The sequence below is a fragment of the Chrysochloris asiatica genome, unplaced genomic scaffold, assembly GCF_000296735.1.
Source record: "Chrysochloris asiatica unplaced genomic scaffold, ChrAsi1.0 scaffold00080, whole genome shotgun sequence".
In the NCBI taxonomy this organism is placed as follows: domain Eukaryota; kingdom Metazoa; phylum Chordata; class Mammalia; order Afrosoricida; family Chrysochloridae; genus Chrysochloris; species Chrysochloris asiatica.
Genome location: NW_006408598.1, coordinates 4246562 through 4261975, shown reverse-complemented (window position 1 = coordinate 4261975; position 15414 = coordinate 4246562). Strand labels below are relative to the sequence as shown.

The 15414-nt window shown below is 37.5% G+C and overlaps 1 protein-coding gene across 2 annotated transcripts; it reads left to right on the top strand.

Annotated features, from left to right (window-relative positions):
* The first annotated feature begins 1008 nt into the window (after positions 1 to 1008).
* On the top strand, positions 1009 to 7486 carry LOC102820653 (BTB/POZ domain-containing protein 3-like). 2 transcript variants are annotated; one of them, XM_006865624.1, is made up of 4 exons: positions 1009 to 1134; positions 1472 to 1742; positions 2900 to 3018; positions 6198 to 7486. In XM_006865624.1, the coding sequence occupies exons 3-4, from the start codon at positions 2936 to 2938 to the stop codon at positions 7228 to 7230; spliced, it is 1116 nt and encodes a 371-aa protein (XP_006865686.1). In that variant the 5' UTR covers positions 1009 to 1134; positions 1472 to 1742; positions 2900 to 2935; the 3' UTR covers positions 7231 to 7486. The 2 variants fall into 2 exon arrangements, with proteins under 2 accessions (XP_006865686.1, XP_006865687.1); XM_006865625.1 differs by lacking the exon at positions 1009 to 1134 and adding an exon at positions 2249 to 2339 and having other exon boundaries at positions 1375 to 1742; positions 6198 to 7479.
* Positions 7487 to 15414: the final 7928 nt, after the last annotated feature.

Below are 15414 nucleotides of genomic sequence, written 5' to 3'. Positions count from 1 at the left end.
GAGCGAATCACAGGTGGTTTTGTTTTTTCTTACTCACCAAACTTAGAAATACACTGTTGGAGGATTCACATCTATGAGAACATATAGTACTTTATATTCTTCTGATTCAAAACAAAGAAGAACCTGTTTACATTTTAACCAGGCAGCATCAGAACATGTATCACTTTGAATAGGTTTACATTATAAATTGTAGATTATAGTCTTTAAATTTACAATTGAGCTAAATGCAACCGTAACACTTAAGGTGGATTTGGAAATCTTGAACAGCACCGTCTGACTTATTTGTCGTGAATTAAACCTTCTAACACTGATTACCAGTTTTTTCTCATTTGAGTCTTATTCTTACATCTACAATTTATCTTCTGTTTCAGTGCAGCTCAGCATACTGTTATAAATGCTAGTCTAATTAGCAGTATTTTGCGATTTGGGACTCCTGTCAAAGATCATTATAGGACTAGAAAACATTGGGAGGTGAGCTGAAAGCATGACCTCATATCTCCCATTTTGCACTAGAATATAACGTGCATTCAAAGAGATTAGGAAAAAAGAAAAGAAAAATAACACCCCCCTTTTAATCTGTAATAAATGTGTTTAGTCTGGTTTTGCTTAATAAATCCCTTTTAGCCTTTAGACTGGAGTATTCGGTCGAAACATTTGGAACTAAATGCTGCCGTTGAAAAAATTTTACTGGGAATACAGAATAGCTACCTTTTGTTAATTGATCCTGCCTTTTTCACTGGAGAAATAAAAATGTATGGTTACTGAAGAGAAATCTGTGTGCATGAACTCTTCCTGTTCTTAAATATGTTTCATATGTTGTTTATCTTATTTAAATATACAGTAGGCAAGAGTGTAACTGCTGTTCCTTTAATATCAGAACTATGCACGTTACAATAGGTGTCACTGTTTTGCTTGGTCCAATCATGATCAGTGATTTCAGCGATTGGCTCAGAGCACTGGCTGTCTGACTCCATCTGCAGGGCTGTAACACCTACTCTCCTCCGATCCATTCACCACACAACTTCAGCCGGCTGAGCAGACTCGCGCGGCTCCAGCAACATCTTGCTAACCTAATTCAAAAAACAAGTGCTGCGGTTCTGTGCCTGTCATTTTTGCTCAGTGTAGCATTTCCAGGTGATCTAGAAAACTGGGTGATTTTTATGAACAAATAAGACAAACAGGAATCATGATGGGGATGTATTTAACAGATCAAGTACTAGATAAAACTTAAAGCCAGTTTTTTTTGTTTTTTTTTTTTCCAACATAGTGAAAAGGTCACCTTGCCTGGCTGAGAAAAGAAGCAAAACATCAGCTTGTTGGTTTCTGTTAATATCTTAACTCATGCTCGCCTCTTTTCCTTAATGTTTGCACCAATTTGGGATATCTAGCTATAGAGAGCAACATACTGTACTCATGGTAGATGACAAGGAAAAGAACATGAAATGTCTTACCTTCTTCTTGATGCTTCCAGAGACGGTAAAGAACAGGTCCAAGAAAAGCTCAAAGAAAGCAAATACTACAACTGGCGGCAGCAGCAGCAGCAAGTTACCCCCAGTTTGCTATGAAATTATTACCTTAAAGACTAAGAAGAAGAAGAAGATGGCTGCTGATATATTCCCCCGTAAAAAATCAGCCAGCTCCAGCACCACCACTGTCCAGCAGTACCACCAGCAGAACCTCAGCAACAACAACCTTATTCCAGCCCCAAACTGGCAGGGTCTGTATCCTACCATTAGAGAAAGGTAAGTGGCTGGCCAGCATATTCACTTTAAAAGTTTTCCTGTGTTGAAGTTTCTGCTTTTGCACAACTTGTAATGTATTTTTAATACAAATCTGTGTTTCCTCTTTTCCCAGAGCTTTATTGGTAATGGAAAACTGCCTTGTATCTTTTCCAAGACAGTACAGCTGTTTTCCTCTTAGATAAAAATGCTTTTGCAATCTGTAACATTTAACTGACAGGATTGTGTCTGGCCCATGGAAGGTAGAAATCTCTTCTTTGCCCTTGTGAAAAGTTTAGAAAACTTTCGTTTCTTTTTCCTTCTTCGTCTTCTTTTTTTAAAAACTTTAACTTCTTCTGTTTGCTTGCAGTGATTACAGACGCAGTTGTTTAGTTAGAACCTTTTCTTGTTTTGCCCTGAAGTCATTAAACTGTTGCTTAGTTTTCAGATCTGTTGTGGGTTTTCTCTGTGGGAGAGGGGGCATGTAAAATGCTGACTGCTGTGAATTAATGAATTGCCTCTGTTTATAGAAATGCGGTGATGTTCAATAATGATTTGATGGCAGATGTACATTTTGTGGTTGGGCCACCAGGTGGGACTCAGCGGTTGCCAGGACACAAAGTAAGCAACAGCTGCATTACTGCTTCAGACTTAAGGCTTACAAAGAGAGACCCTTTTTGTGAGCCTGGAACTTGGGGTGAGCAGCTTGCTGATGGCAGGCAGTGCGTGTGTCGCCCGGTCACAGAAAGCCAAGCCTATTCAGAGGGTTTTGGCCACGCTCAATTTTTTTTCTTTGTCTCCTTCTACCCTGCTTTATTTCCTACACAAAACCATGCCCTCTTCACTCTGCAGTCATAGGATAAGATCTCTGGAAGTTGTGATAGGCTAGCAAAGTCATCTATCTGTTTACCCTTTTGTAAGAGATCAGTCAGGTAAGCTGTTGTTGGTTTTTTTTTTTTAATTTTTATAACGAGGGCAGTTGTACGTTAATCCTTTAAAGCCATGAAATATTTAGCAGCCTAGAGACTGCTTGAATATCTTAGGCTTCCACAGTGAGATATGCCGAATCTTAGCTTTTTCAAAAGAGCAGGTTTAGTATTGCATAGAGTTGTTTTTCTGGATTGATTTGCTGAAAATGCATTCAATTTAGTGCATGAAATAAGATTTCCTTCTCTTCACAGTATGTTTTAGCTGTTGGGAGCTCTGTGTTCCATGCAATGTTTTACGGAGAACTTGCTGAGGACAAAGATGAAATCCGTATACCAGATGTCGAACCTGCTGCTTTTCTCGCTATGCTGAAGTAAGCATCACTCATATGTTTGGAAAGAGTTTGTTTATGCTGTATTTGTACTCTGTGGGACTCACAGCTAAATAGGAGTTCTGTGTAACAGAAATGGCAAACACTGATGAAGAAAGAGGGTGCTGCTTACCTTATAAATGTTTTTGGAGAAAATTACTGTGCATCTTTCAGTGAAAGCATATGGAATGATGCAGGCTTGTATAATCACACCTTGGCATGGGATTTGGGGACAAGTGGCATGAATAGTGATTTGATTTTTAATGACATAATTAAAGATAACTTTCTGATATAAACATTGTTTAATTAAACTAAACATTGTTTAATCATGTTCTCTCTGAAAGCGTTGTGAAAAAGTCCTTAAATAATTGTATTTTTTGCTTCACAATACTATGAATTATATGCCTTATTTAAATAGCACCAGTTAGGATATTTCTCAGTTTTATAAGGGCTCTTGTCAACAAATGCAAAACTTACCTACTGACATAATCTGATACTTGTACACACATATGCATACTCTTCTCTTTTTTTTCTTCAATATGCGCACTCTTAAATGGAATCAGATATTCCTTCTCAAGGATAAGAAGCATTTACATTTGATAGTACAGGATAAATTTTTGAGAGATAGGAATAGTTTTCTTGTTTATATGGATTTCTGTAGAATAACTTTAATTGTATATACAAAATGCAAAGTTGTAAGATATGTTAAGCATTTATTTTAAAAATAATATTATATACCTTTTTCAGAATCTAATAAATGTTACCTAGCTGAATAGGATTGGCTGTTTTACCAAGTACTGGTGCTGTGTGTAATATGATAATCTACAATATGATTAACCCAATGATTATTCTAAGTGTGTTCAACGGTTTTTCTTAATCCTTAATTCTACTACATCAGCGTATATCAGAGTTCAAGGTTATATGCTGTTGTAGGGATTGCAGTTTGCTACCTCAATGCAGTGCTTATTGATAAAAACATATTCAAGGGTCAACAAACTGGGCAGTAATCCTACAAAGAGTTAAATGTTGATATGTGTTGTCAGCTGCCTACGCAAAAAAGAAAAAGCATTATAATTAGTTTTAGAATGTTAGTGTTTGCAATTTTTTATTTATATTACAGTTCTGAAGTCTAATTGCTTCTGACTGGAGCTTTCACAGTGGAGCCCTGGTAGCGTAATGCAATGGTTATCTGCTCCACTGCTAACCCAAAGGTCACGTTGTGACCCTACCCGTGGGACATAGAGAAATTACAGACAAGTGAGCATAGAACGTATCCAAATATAACCTAAAGCACACTTTTAATCCAACCAACACTTTGTAATCGTGTAGAAATGTATGTACTCAAGACCATTTTACATGTGAGTGCTTTGGTTTTTTTCCATTGGAGCCACAGCTTTGTATTTAACAGTGTTGTCTGTTGTTAAGGAGAATACTTGCCCTTGTGTAGCATTTTGGCTTTACTGCAGTCAAGTCAAGTGTTATATTGTTCCAGATATATTCATAATTAGGAAGTGGGAGCAAGAGTTATGAAGAATTCTATTTCATCTAGGTCCCTGGGGGTCATCATTTAATAAAAGTATCTTGTCTCACCAATGTATTGTCTAGAATATAGATTGTTGCAACTTTTTAAAAATTTTGCATTCAGTTCATGTAAAGTAGTAAAACTCAGAAAGGTCAGTACTGTGCTGTCATCTGGAGTAGCGGTGGCTAGATTGTCGTCACTGCAGCATTGTCCAGGAGTAGTCAGTATTCCCAGAAAGAAGGTATTGAGAAAAAGGGAGGGTTGCTCACTTGATGGAATCCTAGTGTGGCGCTGCAGTGCAGATAATGCACTGAGCCGCAAGGTCAGTTTGAACCTAAAAGTCAGAGGATCAAACCTACCGGCCACGCCTCAGAAACCCTATACAGGACCACTGTGAGTGGGAACCGGCTTGATAGCACACAACCACAGCAGTCTTACTTGATGGCTAGAGTGAGAACTCCAACGTGTTGGCAGTGTTCCATAGCCCTCCCCGTGTGTGCTGACCGTGCTGACACTTGTGTCAGCATCACAAAGCTTCAGGAACCTTGTCTAGTAGCCCAGCCAGTGGGAGCTGCCTCAGCCTGTAGGAGATGAGAAAGGGTTTCCTGGCAGCAAACATGCAGGTTCCGGTTGTAATTGCGGAACATTTCTCATTGCTTTCCTATGTAGTGTTGTCCTTTCATACAGAAGGCATTGCTGACTTGTTAAGTTGTATGTGTGTCACTAAAGTGAAATATAATAGCAAGAGAAGAGTTTCAGAGCAAATTTCTGTCTATACTTTAGCTAGAAAAATGAAGTGTCACCTAGGATTTTGTCTTTCTTCATACATAGTTTTTACTGCCTCTTATGTCAGTCATAGAAATCTAATGGGAGCAGGTGATTTGTAATTTCATATAACATTTTGGGAGTTAGCCACAGCCCCCCAAATCAGAGAAGTGTTCCTTCTCTGCAAATAGGGACAGTTCACAGCAGCATAGAAAATAGTGCATAATTAAGGTTTTGTGTCTTAATTAAATAATCTGGAAATTAAGTCTTCTCTAACTCTTAAAGCATAAGGAATGTATTGAGAAAGGTAAACTTAAAAAAAAATTAAAAAGCCAGATACAAAGTTTCTTTTGAATTCTTTCAAAAGTTAATTAGGATTCATATTTGGGAATTCATTGAACTTGAAACCGCTTGAAAAATGCAGTCTTTACTATCAGGCCTTGCTAATATGCTTAGGAAAAAACCAAGTTGCACTTAGTTAAAAGCATCAAGGCATTTATTTCTATCTGAATGTGCAGAAAGATTATAAAATAAACTATGAGTATTGCTACTAGGCCATAGGGGGACTATTCTTTCATGAAATATAGGTTACAGAATTTTGCTGTTTTTTCCTAATTTCCTACTCTTGTTGAGAACATACCAAATGCAGTTTATAAAATGGAGTCAAGAATAGTAACAAAAAAGCTACTCTTTAATTGTACAATCTTATGACTGAGTGTAAATATTAATAATTTATTAATATCTTTTAGATGTTTCCTTCATTTCTCGGCATTTTTCATAATAACTGTCACATAAGATCATTTTCTTGGAGCGAACTTGAAAGTAGTTTCATCTTTCGTGCTGTATGCTCTCGTTTTATGAGAGTTCCACTTACATGCTGTGCGCTTCCTTTCAGGTATATCTATTGTGATGAAATTGACTTGGCTGCTGACACAGTGCTGGCCACTCTCTATGCTGCCAAAAAGTACATTGTCCCTCACCTAGCCAGAGCCTGCGTTAATTTCCTGGAAACTAGCCTGAGTGCCAAGAACGCCTGCGTGCTTCTCTCTCAGAGCTGCTTGTTCGAGGAGCCGGACCTGACCCAGCGTTGCTGGGAGGTGATCGACGCCCAGGCAGAATTAGCTCTAAAGTCTGAGGGTTTCTGCGATATTGACTTCCAGACACTAGAAAGTATCCTCCGCAGGGAAACTCTCAATGCCAAAGAAATTGTGGTTTTTGAGGCAGCTCTCAACTGGGCTGAAGTAGAATGCCAGCGACAAGATCTAGCCTCAAGCATCGAAAACAAACGTAAGGTCCTTGGAAAGGCACTTTACTTGATCCGAATACCTACCATGGCCCTTGATGATTTTGCAAATGGTGCTGCACAGTCTGGAGTTTTGACTCTCAATGAGACCAATGACATCTTCCTCTGGTACACCGCTGCCAAAAAACCGGAGTTGCAGTTTGTGAGTAAAGCCCGTAAGGGGCTTGTCCCCCAGCGTTGTCACCGCTTCCAATCTTGTGCCTATCGGAGCAACCAGTGGCGCTATCGGGGACGTTGCGACAGCATCCAGTTTGCAGTCGATAAAAGAGTGTTCATCGCTGGCTTTGGTCTGTATGGCTCCAGCTGTGGCTCTGCAGAATACAGTGCCAAGATTGAACTCAAGCGGCAGGGTGTTGTCCTGGGGCAGAACTTGAGCAAGTACTTCTCAGATGGCTCCAGCAATACCTTTCCCGTGTGGTTTGAGTACCCGGTGCAGATTGAGCCAGACACTTTTTACACAGCCAGCGTGATTCTTGATGGCAACGAACTCAGCTACTTTGGACAGGAAGGCATGACGGAGGTTCAGTGTGGCAAAGTGACCGTGCAGTTCCAGTGCTCCTCAGATAGCACTAATGGCACTGGGGTCCAGGGAGGACAGATCCCTGAACTTATATTCTATGCTTGAAATCTCATTTCCCCAAGCCGTGTCAACTGTTGTGAGGTGCACATCTGGTTCCAGCTTGCTGATGCTTAGCTCATCTGCAGATCAGTGCAGGTGATGTGCTATGAATGAAGCTGTAGGCAGTTTCTAATTTCTTTTAACTTTCTCATTGTGTACAGGCAGAAATGCAGCATTCAGCTTTTAACTATATGCTTCAAAGAACCAAACTCTTATTTTTAGAGTGTGTCTATACCCCTAGAGAGACTTTGTGCTCTTCCAACTAGACTCCTGACCTCCCAGTTTTGTCCTTTTTAAGAAATGTTTGGAATCACCTCAATTTACCTTTTGGGCTTTGTTTTGATGGGTAAAAAAAAAAAAAAAAAAGTCTACAATAACAATGACAAGAGTTACTCTGAACATGACTCTTCTTCTCCCCAAAAGAGGTAAACTAAAGTGTACAATTTTGAAAAGTTATACTTCATAATTAGAAAATTCAACAGTAGCCATGTTTAGCTTTTATTTCAGTCCTTTAAAATTCTTTGCTTCTAGACTTTGCCTTTTTTTTTTAATCCTAAATATATGTTATATATTAAACACTACAACGCATCAGTATAAAATAGAAAAAAAATAAACACTACAAAGTGTCATTGTAAAATAGAAAAAGGAAAATCAGAAATAGAGTGTTTCTTTAGGCCATGACTTCTGCTACAAGCAGTTTTATATTCTCTTAGCTTAGAAGACAAAATATTGAAGTACAATTACTTCAATAAAATTTCATTGTCAATCGAAAAAAGTTACAAATGTATTAATTGAAACAGTTTAGAAAAGAAGCCTAACAAAGGTCCATATATGCAAATATTTAAATTAATGGCACATTAGAATGTACACTTTGGAAAAGTCCAATTATTTTCCCCACTTAGTTTCCAGTGTCCACTATTAGCTCTTTCTCTTTCAGTGTAAAATTCCTGTTCTCCCCATTAAAAGAGGACCAAACAATTCTTTACACAAAGAGAATAGCAATTCGTTTTGTAGCATTACGTGTTCATATAAGAAGACACTTTTGTTCGTTGATTGTGTGTGTGTGTGTGTTTTCAGTCTGAAATATATTTTACCTGATCTACTTTGACTACCTACTGTCTTCCTAGTTAATTAGAATTCTTCCTGCGCCTGAACTGCTAGAATCTGGTCTTTGGCCATCTTAAAGTGCCGATATTTTTCTGTAGGGTTTCAAAAAATGGTCTGGAGCGACACCCTAGCTTATACATAATATTCCATGTATTCCCATCACATCCCACTCTCTTATCTGTCCTTGAGTAATGTAAACAAAAGAGGGAAATGCTCTTCAAAACTTTTCTCCTTCGCTGATGGCTTGTGATGGTTCTGTGCCGTATCCCTGGCAGTGTCCAGTGTGTTCTCTGCCAGTTGAAGTATCCATGTGTTTCTGGGCAGCTTTTCTGCTCAGTGTGATCCTGAGAGCGCTTGCCCCACCACCCAGAGTGTGGCCTCTGGCCGCCTCCTTCTCCTGCCCTACAAGCCTGAAGCTGGCTTGTCTGGAGCCAGGGGTTAGTCCCGGGGTGTGTGTGTGTGTATGTGCGCATGCATGTGCACACAAGTGCGTTTGCAGACTCAGGAATTGTCTCCTCTTAGTGAGAAGTAGGACAGAAATGGTCCCCTGCTGGCCCCCACAAGTGACTGCCAGTCACTGTCCTTCTGGACCACTTCTTCCCCTGTAGACGTGGGCCTTCCGCCAGCTTCCCTGATGGAGGAGAACACTGGATTATGGGAAATTCTCTAATCACCTTTGCCATTATCTAGGTCTGTTAGCATAGATGATCAAAAGCTGTTACTGGTAATTATAGATGAATACGCCCAGAATAACTGTCCAAAATGACCGAACAATTTTTTCCTATATGGCAGATTACAGATAGTAGTTTTGGCAAAGCATGGGTGAAATAAAGGTCTATTTTCAACTTCTAAAAAATATTTCTACAGGAGATTTTGTTTTTGAAATTATGGTTAAACATTTCAGTGATGTATGGCTACCATGCTGATTGGCAGACTGTGTATCTGATTAGAAGGCACTCGTTTTTAAGCCAGTGGAGAGGATATATTATTTAGCATCAATTTCATCGTGTCACATTCTTAAAGGGGATGTGATAACCTTAGCTTGAAGATGTTCATCCTATACCAAACCCTCTGGACATTGCTCCTGTTAGCTAGCCTGCCCTCCATATGTGGTAAGGGAGCTAGTTGATGAAGTCAGAATGAGATCCTGTACTCTTAGCTGGGCCAAGAACTTCATGTTGTTCATGCTATTTACCATTACTTAGAAACAAAAGAAGGGAGCACAGCCAGTTTCTGACTGGCTGGTGCCCAAAAACTGTGGATTAAATTTGAAAAATTGTATTTAAATAAGAAATTTTATATTTTAAACCCTATTCTCGCTTCTGTATTTTCAACAAAATGGAATGAAGCCTGATATGCTTGCTTTATTTTCTTTAGTACTCTCTGACTTTGTAGCTTTTAAAACTAGAAACTATTGTTCTGACAAGGCAGGCAACTCTAGGCTATAAACACAACTTTATTAAACAGAATATGCCGCAGATTCTTTTCTCAATGTATCTGGCAGTCTTTGTCATTGTTAATTCTGGGGATAAAGGGAAACTAGGTTAGCAATTCTATTGTAACATTCTTTGAGCATATCTTATAATAGTATTTAAGTAAATGGTCTAATTTCTATATAATTGCACTGAACTGTCTTTTTGGTTTTTTTGTTTTGTTTTGTTTTTTAAGGTGTTTATATAAGCTCAGCTAATTTCAGGACACTGTAGCCACTTGTGCATCAGGGTGCTTGAATTTAGTAGCTTACAACATTATTTATGAAGGAAAAAAATATAAATATGAAGTACCTCATGTTGAATGTTATTGTACTGTATTTTTAATGTAACAGTGCAAATCTTGTTAGACACATGAATGTGTATAATCATGTTAAATACAAATAAAAAATAAAACGGCTTCATAGATTTGTTTTTCTTAGCATTTTTATAGCTCCTTTGAAATAGTGATAAATTAATTCTTACACTTCTGGTACCACTACATTTTATATAGATGGTTTCACAGGAGCATTTGTTTGCTAAGTATTCAGATACCTTTGAACCCTAAAGAAGTAAAAATTTGAGGCAAAAGCATAAGAGAACAATGAATATGTTAATCATTGCATTGCTCAAAGCCTGACTGTTAAGTTAATGAGAGAGAGAGAGAGAGAGAGAGTATATGGATGCATTTATATTCCTGTATTGGAGTACTGATGTGGCGCTGTGGGTTAATGCGCCAGACTGCAAAACCATTTGAACTGCAAGGTCAGCGGTTCAAGCTCACCAGTTGCTCTTTGGAAACCCTGGATTAGGTCGCTATGGGTCAGATCCGACTCGACGGCACTTAACAACAACAACAACAACAACATATTCCTGTGTTGGAATTCTTGGTTTGCTGATGTTCTGATGCAATAGCAGCTCCAAGTCTCTGGATCTTGTTATCCTAAGGGGTGTTAATACTGAGTGACCAGTGCTGCTCGTTCCTGCTATGCTATAATAGCTTTAATCTAGGAATTAATTAAAGTGAGAATTTTGAATATAATTTTTATGTGCTCAACTTGTTGTATATTTCTCCATCTCAAGTAGGGATGTCTCACTTACTCATAATTATACACTCATGCACATAGCTACATCTGGTCTCTGCAGCTTTCTGTTACTTTTCTACTGGAGTTTATTGTGAAACTCCTGTACAGACAGTCCCCAGATTACAATTACCAACAAGTTCTATTCCTAAATCTGTTTTTACATCAAATCTCTAGGTACAGTTCATATTTATAACATAGTTTGTTCGTTTGTCTTAGGTATGTAATTCACTCAGATACACTTAACTAGTAACATTAACAAAACATTTTTTAAAATTATGAGAGTTTTTAATATAATTTTTATATAATAACAATGCTTTGATGTATTAGTTATTATGAACCATTGTATGTATGTCAGATTTTTAATATAATAGGGTTTATGTGGGTTGGTTTGCTTTGTATGTAAGTTGATTGTTTGTCACCTGGGGGCTATTTGTATATTTGCTTTTACCCAATTCATCTACTTGGGTTAAGTTTCTACAGCATACTTGCTCAAAGGATTTATGGAATTTTGCCAAAGAATGTAAGAAATGCTCATCAGATTCACAGACACAACCTAAAATTGTAAAATACTCTTTTACTATCATCTCTTTTCTGTTACTATTAAAACTGAATTCATATGTTTTTTTCAGTATATAAAGACAATTGTGAATGATCTGCCTCCATTGTTGGGGATCATAGGTGAACATGTAACTGAAATGACACTTCTTTCTCAGTTGACTATGGGGCTTGCCTGTGACTACCATAGGCTTAGACTTGAGAGAAAACAGGAAGGTGGAAAGCATTGCTAAGGAATTAAACAGTATAAAATTTAGAGGCTGAAATTAACAAGTGGCTCTGAAAACCTGAGGTTATTCTAAGTGTTTATCAGAGCCTGGTATGAGCGCCTTTGAGATGCTTCAATAGAGGACCTCTTACTCTTGGAATTTCTCATTCAGATTAGCATTGCTTTCAAAGCCATTTTCATTTGTTTACCTGCGACTCTTTGCTCAGCACTTCGTGTTCTATTTTTCAGAATATATGTTCTAGCAAAACTAATACTGAGAATATTTTTCAAATATAGTTTCCCTACTTATTTTTATAATTTTTATAACTAACATTCATATCCATGACAAGAGGTTCTCAATCAAGAAGTTGCCAAGCAGTTGAACTAAATGTGTTTGTGAGGAAGAAATGAAGTGGTTAACCCAGTCACATTCCCAACAAACTAATGAATATACTTGCTTCTATAGATGAGTCTTTGAAGAATGTTTGAGAATAACTTGGACATCTCTCTGCTGCCTCTACTGAATATTTTTGTGGGGCCAGGGACTATAATTCCTTTTTATCCAGACCCTAGTTATTTTTGTTTTCCATTTACTTGATTATTTAAATGTCCAGTGGACAGCAGTTTTACTAACAGGCTTTACCTTTATCTGCTCTGCCTCTATAAAAAGCCTTTAGTCTCAAGATAACCAGTAAAAACAATAACAAAAACTCACTCTTTGTCAAATACGTGCTGTTTAGTCAGTTCTGATTCAGTGACCCTGTATCAGGGTTTTCAAAGAGTGGCTGGTGGGTTTGAAGCATGGACTTTGCATTTAGTAGTCCAGTGCTTATCCTACAGCACTGCACCAGGATTCCTAGTTTATGTTGTTGTTGTCAACTGCTGGTGAGTCATAGCGACCTTGTGCAGGGTTTGAACTTCCAACCTTGTGTATAGAACATAATAAAATGAAGTTATATATTAGATTACTTGCACATAAATATTGATTACCTTTACTTGCTGAATACCTTTTAAGGTGTTGGCGGTAGCCAGGTTAAGTGGTACAAAAGGAGAGTATGTGTTAAAAACTACTTTAAGGATTATATACTTTATTTTTAACTTTGTGTAGCAACAATATAGAAAACTTTCAAAATGAAGGCATACTTTTTGTTTTGATTAATGAATAATTATATATTTAAAAGCTGATTTCTTTTACATCAATTCCTTTTAGGGGATTGATCCTTTCAAATTACATTTGAAAACAAAAACATGCAACTTTGTGAGAAACATGTACCATAAAGACTTGTGAGAAACCAGAAAAGTCTATGAGATAATTTAATATGTCTTTATTGTTGTTGTTATGTGCCGTGGAGTCGGTTCTGACTCATAGCGACCCTGTACTGGGTTTCCGAGGCTGTAAACCTTTATGGGAGCAGAAAGCCCCATCTTTTTCCCGCAGAAGAGCTGGTAGTTTCGAACTGCTGACCTTATGGTTCACAGCCTGGTTCATAACGACTATGCTACCAGAGCTCGTCATCAAATCAGTTCCAAGCCATAGGGAACTTTTTAGCACCTAAATGAAACAATGCCTAGTCCTGTGCCTTCTAAACAGTTATTATGTTTGAGCACATTTTTGCTGCCATTGTGTCAGCCATCTCACTGTCTTTGTCCTTTTCACTGACCCTCAACTTCACCAGACATGATGTCCTTCTCCAGAGTTTCATCCTTCCTGACATGTCCATGATGCAAGAACATTCTGGCTGAACTTCTAAGACAGATTTGTTTGGTCTTCTGTCAGCCCATATAGTACTTTGAATATTCTTCAACAACACCATGATTTAAATGCATTGGCCTTATTCATTGTACAACTTTCACATGCATGTAAGTTGATTCAAAATACCATGGCTTAGATCAGGTGCACCTTAGTTCTCAAAGTGACATTTTTGGGCTTTAGCACTTTAAAAAGGTCTCCTGCAGCAGATTTGGTCATTTGATTTCTTGACTGCTGCTTCCATGATTGTTGATTGGTTCCAAGAAAAAAGAAGTCTTTTGACAACTTCAATCTTTTCTCCGTTTATTGGTCCAGTGGTGAGGATTTTTGTTTTCGTTGTGGTACAATCCATACTGAAGGCTTTGATCTTCTTCATTAAGTGTTTCAAGTCCTCTTGGGTTTCAATAAACAAGGTTGTATCATCTGCATATCTCAGGTTGTTACTGAGCCTTCCTCTAATCCTGATGGCATGTTCTTCATATAGTCCAACTACTTGGATTGTTTGCTCAGCATACAGATTTAATAAATAATGGTGAAAGAATACAAATCCAATCCACACCTTTCCTGATTTTGAACCATTCAGTATCGCCTTGTTCTGTTCTAACAACTGCCTCTTAATTCTATGTACAGATTCCTCAATTTCCATTCTTTGCAATGTTATCCGTAACTTTTTTATGATCCATACAGTTAAATACCTTTGCATAGTCAATAAAGCACAAATAAATATTCTGGTATTAATTTGCTTTCGTTCAAGATTTATCTGACTCAGCAATGATACCCTATTTCAATTTTCTCTTCTGAATCTGGCTTGAAATTCTGTTAACTCCCTGTTGATGTACTGCTGTAACCGTTTTTTAATTATCTTCAGCAAAATTTTACTTGCATGTGATGAATGATATTGTTAGATTGTTTTTGCATTGTATTGGGTCATGTTTCTCTGAAACAGACAAAATATGGACCTCTTCCAATGAGTTGACCAGCTAGCTCTCTTAGTGAGTTTTTTTTGAGTGCTTCCAGCACTGCATTAGTTGCTTGAAGCATTTCAATTGGTATTCCATCAATTCCTGTAGCCTTGTGATTTGCTAATGCCTTCAGTGCAGCTAGGATTTCATTCTTCATTGACATCGGTTCTTGATTATATGCCATCTCCTGAAATGGTTGAATGTCGACCAGTTCATTTTGGTACATAGATTCTGCATGTATTTTCTCTATCTTTTGATGCTTTCTATTTCATTCAATATTTTGTTCTTTGGATCTTTTAGTGTCTAGGTCGAGACTCAAATTTTTTTTTAACTCAATTATTTCAGTTTGAGAAATGCTCAGCATGTTCTTCCCTTTTGATTTTCTAACTCTAGGTCTTTATACATTTCATTATAATACTTTATCTTCTTAAGCTGCCATTTGAAATTTTCTGTTCAGCTCTGTTATGTCATTTCTCCCAGTTGTTTTAGCTTCTCTACTTTCAAGAGCAAATTTTAGTTTTCTTCTGACATCCATTTTGATCCTTTCTTTCCTTCTTTTAAATGCTGCTTTAATTTTTTTCATGTTTAATGTCATCTGACAACTTCCATCATTATTGTCCAATGCATCAAATCTGTTCTTGAGATGGTCTCTGAATTCAGGTGGTATGTACTCAAGGTCAGTTTTTGGCACTTGTGGACTTGTTTTGAATTTTTTTAGCTTTAACCTGAACTTGCATGTGAACAATGATGGTCTGTTTCACAGTTGTTTCCTGACCTTGTTTTGGCTGATGATAGGAGTTCATCATTTCTTTCCATAGTTATAGTCGAATTCCTGTGTATCATCTGCTGAAGGCCTTATGTATAGGCACCGATTATGTTATTCAAAAAGGTGTTTGCAATGAATAAGTTGCTGGTCTTGAAAATTTCTATCATGAGAGCATCATTTCTATCACCTAGGCCATATATCCTAATTACTGACCCTTCCTTTATTTTCAATTTTCACATTCCAGTTACCAGTATTTGTCAATATTTCTTTTCTTTTTTTTTTTTTTTT